Source organism: Cladophialophora carrionii, assembly GCF_000365165.1.
Source record: "Cladophialophora carrionii CBS 160.54 unplaced genomic scaffold supercont1.4, whole genome shotgun sequence".
NCBI classification, from domain to species: Eukaryota; Fungi; Ascomycota; class Eurotiomycetes; order Chaetothyriales; family Herpotrichiellaceae; genus Cladophialophora; species Cladophialophora carrionii.
In genome coordinates this window covers 945,617-954,587 of record NW_008481829.1, presented here as the reverse complement: position 1 = coordinate 954,587, position 8,971 = coordinate 945,617, and the positions used below count along the sequence as shown (strand labels likewise).

The 8,971-nt window shown below is 54.8% G+C and overlaps 2 protein-coding genes across 2 annotated transcripts; both read right to left on the bottom strand.

Annotated features, from left to right (window-relative positions):
- Window positions 1–458: 458 nt before the first annotated feature.
- On the bottom strand, window positions 459–2,699 carry G647_05012 (uncharacterized protein; the record flags this gene model as incomplete). The annotated part of the gene is made up of 2 exons (XM_008729347.1): window positions 459–713; window positions 768–2,699. 2 exons carry the CDS (start codon window positions 2,697–2,699, stop codon window positions 459–461), a joined length of 2,187 nt encoding a protein of 728 aa, XP_008727569.1.
- A 1,441-nt stretch (window positions 2,700–4,140) lies between these two features.
- Window positions 4,141–5,563, bottom strand: G647_05011 (uncharacterized protein; the record flags this gene model as incomplete). Its single annotated transcript, XM_008729346.1, has 3 exons — window positions 4,141–4,782; window positions 4,876–5,369; window positions 5,422–5,563. 3 exons carry the CDS (start codon window positions 5,561–5,563, stop codon window positions 4,141–4,143), a joined length of 1,278 nt encoding a protein of 425 aa, XP_008727568.1.
- Window positions 5,564–8,971: the final 3,408 nt, after the last annotated feature.

Here is an 8,971-nt window from a genome sequence, read left to right as displayed (position 1 = left end):
TGCCGCTACAGACTGTAAGATTGATTTGTAAACGCGAGATACAGGTCGACGCTGCCCCCTCCCAGGCAGCTTGCAAAGCCATTACTGACTGTACTCTACTCACGTTGAAACAATCCTCAGACTTAGGTACCTACAGTACCCAAGTCATTCATTTTCATTTTCATTTACATCTTCATATCAATCTCACTCCGACGTCGTTTTTCTTCGCTATCGCTAAATCAAAATCCACGGTGTCCCACGCTTGCTCAGATGCATCATCCCCGCCGTTCCGAACATATGAAACTCGTGTAAGTCTTTGGCGCATTATTGCCAGTTCATCAAGTACATCAGACATCAGATCGTCAGATTGTCAGCCAACGGAAATCAGACATCAGACATCATATCATCAGATCATCGGCCAACAGACACCATATCATCAATATAACCCAATCTAGAACAGATTTATGCGATGACTGCTTTCAACGTCTCCAGCCTGGAGGTGGAGGGGGTCTGCCACCCCGATAGAGGACTTCGCGCTCGATATACCGTTCTTCCTCTCGATCCCATTCCTGACGTGGCCGTGGGGGCGGCGGCGGTTCGATCGCAAGCGGACGAGGGGCAGGTTCTTCAATGGGAGGAGGGAGCACCCTGTTCTCCCACTCAATCTCCTTGATGCGCTTGCGGCGTTCTTTGCGGATGTCATCCGACAATCCTACCAGTCGCGCAATGTCCTCCTGTGATGGGTCAGTCAGTATCTTCGACACGCAGGAACGATCGTAGAGACGTACGTAGCGCAAGTAGGCAATAATGTAGTAGAAGTCCTCAGTCTCCTCAAACTCGTAACCCATCTCCTGGATGGCTTCCTTGACCACCAAATCCTTGGTCACTTCTGTCCACAGGCCATCTTTGGGGTTACGTTCCCTGCCGTACCGGCGCGCTATCTCGCCGTTGGCCGATGGCAGAGGTGCGGGATGTGGAAGAGGTACAGGAACCGGCGCCGGCGCCGGCAAGGGGTTCGGTCGCGGCGGGGCAACCTCGTAGCCATCATCAACCCCGTCAGGGATGAACTTGCTTCTCCTCACTCCGTTGTATCTCTGCCAGGTAATCTCTTGACTAGCCCCACCGACCCCGTCCACTCGCACACGGTTGGTTCCAGGAGGAACATCGACAATAGCCCAATCCCGAGTGGCTCCATGGTAGCCCTCACCGATATAAGCTCGGTCCATAGCACGGGAGTTGTAGTAATCGGCTTCTTCTTGCACGTCCCGGTCATATCCCCGATAAGCTTCACGACGAGGTGGTGCAGGTTCGTGGTACGGCTCACGTGCTGGCGGAGGATGGTTGTACGGTGTCATACTCCTCGGTGTGATTGGCGTGTCTCTTTCTTTCCGGTCGATAACAATGTCCTCGGCCTCGGTGCGGCCGTTGCGGGTTTGCACCCTGCTGATCTCGATCCGCTCCTCCGACCGAGCTCGTTCACGTGGAGGGGGGGGCAGCGGTGCAAGTGGGGGGCTCGGGGGTGACGGTGGTCTCTCGATCACCCGTGGCCGCGTGGGAATTGCTACTTCGAAGCCATGATCGATATGCCGATGATGTGTGATGACTTCTTGGTGGATGGTAGGCGCATTAATGACCGGGGGCTCTGGGGGAGGAAGGGCGACAGGGGGAGCAGTCCGGGCGGACGTGACCGACGTGGCGGGAGACCGAGAGCGAGAACTCCGTCGAATGATGATTTCTTGTTGATTGCGGGTTCCGCTGCGACCTTCCCGCTCCTCTTGACGAATAATGATCTCCTCATTGGAGGCGTCACTCGAGCGTCGTGCCCTTGATCTGGCCCGCTCGTGCGACTTGGGTCGAGTCGGCGGATAGTCATCGTAGCGCCGGCCGTCAACGTTCTGTTCATCACGGCGGATGATGATCTCTTGCCTGTCGACGTCTCCTCGAGCGGGTCTCCGATCGTAGTCCCCTCTCCGGGAAATGACATCGTCATCGTCATAGTATCGCGAGCGTCGGTCTTCCTCTTCATTGCGGCGGATGACAATCTCCTCCCGAGATGAATTGACCGCCCGTGGCGGTGGCGAACGAACGGCCTCGCGCTCCCGCTCGTCGCGTCGGATGACAATCTCCTCCCTTGAGGAATTGACATCCCGTGGCGGAGGCGGTCGAAAATCCCTCTCGCGTTCATCTCGACGGACGATGATTTCCTCACGGTCAACGTCCCTTTCTCGGAATCGGGGGGGAGGCCTTGACCGTTCCCGTTCGTCTCGACGGATGATGATTTCTTCACGATCCACATCTCGCTCCCGCTCCCTTATCCGCGGAGGAGGCGCCCGGACCTCAGACTCGTCCCGCCTGATAATGATTTCCTCCTTTTCGACCTTCCTCTCGGGTTCAGGTGAAGGAGACCGTCGGCGGGGGCGAGCAGCGAACTCGAAATCTTCTTGTTCTCGCTTGCGTAGAACCACAGGACCAGCCGAGGTGCGGCCATAGCCCTCTTCGAGGAAGGCAGGGGTACGTCCAGGACGCTCCCGGACCTCCTCACGCACCATCGTCTCTCTCTCCCGGACAGCGGCAGGTGCAGGAGTGGAGCGGCGGTAGTCTATCTCCTCCTCTGTGTACCGGTCATCGTAATAGCGGCGTCCGTTTCGTGACACATGACTTTCTCGTCTGTCTTCGTAGCGGTCAACCGAGACGTCGTCGGCATACCGACGTCCTGCCATTTCACAGCTCGGTCAGCTTGTCGACGCGAGGTCGAGATACGAGTAGTTGGGGTCAAGTGATGTGGCTGCTTCGTGGGCAGTTTGGGTCCGGTGGGGTGCTTGCGGGAACTTGGTGGAAAAGCGAGGCGTTGGAGAAACTTATACGGTGTATGGCTGCTGCAGCTGTGTCGCCAGCAGGCCAAGTGAAGAACAAGAAGCGAAAGGCCGTTGCAGCAGAAGAAACAGTGGCTGAGCGAGGGCAGATTGGGTTGTCACGACCGGGTGAGGTGAGAGAAGCCCAGCTGGAACCTGCTTCTAGTTTGGGTGGGCTGCACATCGCCTGCTGGGGGGGCATGTGCAGGCTTTTTTGCCAACGAAGCCTACTCGCGAACAACGACGAAACCCTCGGTGCATGACTTGTTGGTTACGTCACCGGAGCCCAATGAGCGGGGGGTGGCCTTTGACACACGTTAATGCAAAGCCCTCCCAGAACAATGCAGCAGGCTCGTTCTGTTATCAACAGCGGGCTGCAACTGGTGGTGTCCTGGTAGGCCCAGTCTGGTCTTCCGGAAAATTCGCTTTACTCGGCCGCTGGCTGGTCCCAACAGACGGCTTTCGTGTTCGTCTCTTGAGCCGGGTCACGAGAATCAGGCACAAAGATGCTTGCCGACGGGTTGGCCCGAAACTCAGTGACTCAAAATCTCAGCCTGAAGTTGGTCGAAGCCCAAGCCCAAGCAAGCAGACTGCTTCCTCACAGCCTTGCCACCATGGACCTTTGGGCATCAACCCTAGCTCACAGTCTTCCGCTGCGTCACGGAGAAGCCACTTGGGCACAGGCAAAGAGTGCACTTTTGTCTTCAGCTCATCTATATAGGCCCTTTGTGAAGCGTCTCGAGACCGCCAGAGGCCGCTGGACAACCGAGTTAAATCCTGGCACGAGTCCACTCGGCAATTCTCAGTGCCTATCCGTGTACAACGTGCACACGCTGGACGCACCAGGCTGATGCCCCAGAAGTTGCTGTGGTCTGTTCATGTCCCACCGTTGTATGTCGAACGCCGGACCCTATTGCATACAAAATCCCTTTCGTGCGTGTCCTGTTACCATACGCCCTCTTTCGCTATGCTAAATGTACATCGCCTCATAAACGCCTCCAATGCTGGTCAACATGCTTGGATCAATTGTTGCAAGTCGCCGGAAGCTGACACCTCGTCTCGTCGTAAAGATCATTCCTTCAGTGCAAAATCATCGTCTTTCCCTGGGTCCGATAAGGGCAGTGTGAGACTGGAGCCTCGTGGCGAGGCTTACTCCGCCGCCCTAGGATATGCCATGCTTTTCGAACTGCTTCCGAAAAGCCGTATGCCATGGGTCTCAGGCCTTTGCAATCAGACGCGTATTAGCCGGCTCTAGCCCGGTTGGGCAGTCGGATTAATCTGGATTGGCCACCTAGCACACAATCAGTCGTCAGCCTCCAACGGCTTGCTGAGCAGCACTTACCCGAAGTTGTCTCGAATAGTCCTGGTTGTCTTGCAGGGACACGTTGCTAACGCGCCCCTGCTCACTCATGTACAAAGCGTACGGATTCAATCTTTGATCCGTGCCCAAACTACGACGATCGGACGCCGAGTTTGATGAAATGGTTGGATCAGCACTCCGTAGATCACTGCCCAGGATTCCCATAGATGTATTGATCCGGGGAGCTTTAGAACCCAGTAATCCAGCCGTCGACATTTGACTAACTTGCCGAGACGGGACAATATTGGGAGGGGAGCCATCTCCGGCCCGAGGGACGAAAGCCGTTTCTGGTCCGCGTTGCTCTTGCAGTTTATTGTGCCGCCGACGGAACCACAGGTAAACCGCAATTCCGATCAAAATGCCGATGCCGAGTGCTACGCCCAGCACAATCCCAACAACCTTGCCAGTGCTGACGCCGCCGCCCCCATCGGTAGAGCTTTGCCCTAAGGTTGCGTCTGACGAGGCAGCGGGAGATGGTGTCACGACCACAGTACGGACTTCGCCCGTAACCGTGGTTACGCTCGTGTAAACCTCCGTAGGTGCGGGAGTGGGCGGCGGGTTATAGGTGGAGGATGGAGGAGTTGATGTTGGCTAGATTTGAATCTTGTCAGTTAAGAACATTCATCATAGGTCAGAGAGGGCGAAAGGATCAAGAGTGTGCTTTTCAAGGTCGGGTTCTCATACAAGGAAGCTTGTTGAGGTCGACGAAGTGTCCGTTGACCAAGTTACAATGCTAGCCTCGGCAGAGCTCTGAGAGGGTCCAGGTGTTACCACTGAAGAGGAATGATACACTGGCCAGGTAGAGGTGGAGCGGGAGGATGTGGCTAACCCAGTATCCAACGGAGACGAGGAGGCGGAAGTAGAGGTGATAATACTAACCGATGAAGATGACGACTGAGATGGTGTTGAATATGTTGCTGAGGGTGTACTTGAACCAGAACCCGAGGTCCCCAGGGGGACTCCTGCGCTCAGGAGGTAATATCCATAGAGGCCATCACTTGTGGAACCACACCATTCGGAACCGTAGCCGGGACACACTTGGTTGCAGTTGTATGTGCTCTCCTGCTGTGTGGGTATGTAGTTGGAACACCAGCAATAGTAGCCTTGGAGGACCGCGAATGCGTAGGATCCTTGACAGTGGCCCTGACATAACCCATTTGACTGAAATTCGCTATAGACTGGAGCCGGCCGTCAGTAATTGGAGCAACTCAAGAACAGGACAACGCTTACAACTGGGATAGCTGCCCGCGTTGTTCTCCGAGGAGCAATAGGAAATGTCGAGCCCATGACACAACGACAGCCAGAGGGAGAATACGGCCGTGTACAGAAACAGGACCGTCCAAGACGAGCCCGGGGACATTGAGACAACCATTTAGAGAGAGAGAGCTGTTCCACCTATTGCTGCATTGCAGTGCTCTTGGTGTGTGCACAAGTGAGAGTCCCCGAACACTACCGCCCTGTTGATCGTGCCAATGGTGTGAGGTCGCCGGATTATCGCATCGAACGTGAGCGGGAGAGCTCGGTTCCGAGGGAGGACGCCGTCAAACTGGTTGGGTTCGTCGAAAGGTAGCAGTGCCGACTCGAGATCCGATCTCGAGCTCTCTTTTGTTCAGTAGGAATATGCCTTGCGACGCCCCGAGGGACACTTGTTGTAGGTCGAGATGGACGCAAGCGCGGACGAAATTGCGCGCCTGGACATGGACTGCTTCGTGGCAGTGGGGACCTTTGTTTCCGTCTGAAATGTAGTGCGACCCGGGAGCCTGATATTGGGTTGTCTACTCCTCCATATGAGAATTATGCCTTCCAGGCGGTAGATGCTGAAGACAGAACGGGTTTGACAACATTAAGAGTCTAAAGCAGGGCTTGAAAGAGAGTGGAGGTTGGCGTGGAAGAGATTGGCAGCAACCCCGACGTTGAGCGAGCGAGAGTTCAGGTGCGGCAGGAGCTCGCGCATTCAGCCACCAGGCGAGATGGGAAAGCGGAGAGCAAGGTTGCAAAAAGACTCGCAGGATGCAGGTTTACAGGGACAGGAGAAGCGGGAGACTGACCGAAAGTGAGTGATAGACGATTGTCTTATTTCCGGGGTGGATCCTTCAGTGACCGGTTTTGGCAGGACAGGACACAGTCAAGAAAAGCAACAATCCTTGAAGAAGCTCCGATCCGCTGCTGACGCTGTAACTTGGGGTGAGCAAAAGTGGCCGTGATAAGAGGGAGAACTGTGAATGAGTGCAGTCGTGCTGTTCGGGTGAAAGGCCGCTGGCAACAAGCTACAGACCTTCAAGAAAGACAAGAGATCAAGGCAACGAGATGACAGCAAGCTGTGTGTGAATTCAGGGCGGAGCCTGTGGACATGAAATTGATGACGCTGATTGACGGGGCGAGCGAGAGTCAAGAAACTCACTGACGACGACGATTCCCTCGAGCTGCAGCCGCCCCAGTTCGCCGAGCCCATGCCCTGGTTCGAATGTCGTTCTCTCGAACCATGAAATTTACAGGGATTTTCGTTGTACAGTACCCTGTACATACATCTATAGCAGATCTCCAACTACCTCACCCATCCAGCGTGTCCGAGTAACCGTGTACCACTCCACAAGCCAGAGCACCAGCCACGGAACTCCCTCGTGCATGTGGCATCGCTGGATCAAAATAACCGCGCAACTCCGTGTGCCTGTCCTGATTTTCACCCGAGCTTCAGAGACAAATCACAGCGGCCTCACGTCTCCAACCTCGGGGTTCTTGATTGGGCTTATTCCGAAATACCCACTGCCACCTGTCTAATACTCATCACTGTTATAGAGGACGTGCCCCACGGCCTTCACTCGTGCGAGAGATCTCCAAGGACTCATCACCCACATATAGACCCTTGGGTTTCTCGCCTTCACTGCGAGGCGCGTCAACCTCTCCGTGACTTCTCGCTTGTGGCAGCTCGACCTTTCTTCATCGTCAAATAATCCGAGGTTGTGCTGGGTAAAGCTCGAGCATGACCTCTACATCCACTGTAGTACGATTGGGTATTGTGGGACAACATTAGCCTTCGAGCTCGACGTCTGCCCTGGTTGCCTTTGAGCCATTGTCCTTGCATCTTGCGTTGCTTTTTCCCGACTCTTTGGGAAGTCGCTTCAAACAGACAGCACATATGCATACGAAGCTGCAGCGCCGACTGACGGATCACCAAGCCGATTCGCCTGAACAAGTATCGTTGGTTGACGAAGCAGTGGTTTGGTGGTCAGCCTTTGCGCCGGCCTTGATTGGACGGTATTTGCCTTTAGCTGCCACAAACTGCATCATGCACTGATCCTTCCCGATGTGGCGCCTGCATTTGTACGTGCCTGGTTCAAGAGCTCTGCCGACGTGATTTCTCGTTGGAGGACTGCTCCGATATACTCTGTGGCTTTGGATTTCATCGCCACGCGCACGATTCAACTGTGTTACAGGACTTGCAATTGATCCTCGTGGTTGGGTTCGGTGGGATTGTCTCTGGTTCACCGTCTATTCAGACCTACGTGCCTGACACTTCCAAACAGGCTTCCGACAGCACAAGCTCTCAAATTTTGTCGCAAGGTCGTGGCGAAAATCACCAGACTCTTCTGGTGGCCGGCGAAAGTTACGCCTGCGCTGTGCGTCGCTTCTTCATGCAAAGTACGTAAAAAAAGGGAGCTCTACCACTGGCCATGTCTCATCTAAAACCGCCGGGCGGCGGCACGCGTGTCGAATTGGAACGTCGTGGACAACCGTGTGCGCAATCCCTCGAAGTGCGGGGGTGGAGAAGCTTCCCAGCTCTCGGCCGCGACACGCGCGCCTGTGACTGCTTTTTGATTGTTCGAAGTTTTGCAACTGGTACCAACCGTGGATCCCATCGGATGGTGAATGAACATTCGCGAGCCAGCAGTGTTCAGATCGAACATGGACCCCCCGCTGTGATCATGGGCTACTGTGCGTTCGATAGTTGCCGTCCGGAGAACAATTACCGGATGGTGCATTATGACTTGCATACCGCTCACATTTGACATTCAGGGCTGGTCAATTGAGAGCTGAATGACAATTGATTGGCTTCGAAGACGGTCTAGACTCGAGGTCCAGCTGCGCAGCTACAGGTATCAAACTTTGGAAACCCAGCCTCGCTATTTTTGATACGCGTTGGTTTCCACGGGTCTGATAAAGACCTCCAGATCTGGAAACGTTACCGGTGCCATCTGCATCTTCACGTCAGTCGCGGTCCGACACCGGCAGGCTACTGTGTGTGCCGGCGCAAGGTGGAAGTTTCGAAGCATGTGACAGCCGAAGCGAGGCTCTACCAAGTTAGCATCACACCAAGCCGGCCTTTGCATTGCGTCGTCCAATGTGAGGAGGGAGTGTATGCACTCGGCAAGCAGAAAAATCACCACCGTCGCCCCGCTTATCGATGGTCCATGCCGTCCGTCCGATCACGAGTGCATGGGTACGAGTTATCTCGACGATAAGTGCTCGGTAAGAATGCCAGAATGCGACTTTCGGATATCAATGTTGTCATTTCAACAGTAATATTTCCAGCTGTCTCACGCGCCGACGTTAGCGAAGAGACCATGTTTCGTGTTCGAGCCGTGTTTAATTTGAGGAAGACGAACTTTGTGGCGATCAAGCGCCAGAGCGCACGCTTGATCGGCAGCCAGATGCGTCATTTGGTTTCAGGGTTCTGTCCGAGGCTGCCGCTCAGCCTTTCGAGTTGAATTGCACGTTCCACATCTCATCTCTTTATTCTCCGATCCTCGTTAATCGTCATGAAGATCGATGTCCATGAGCG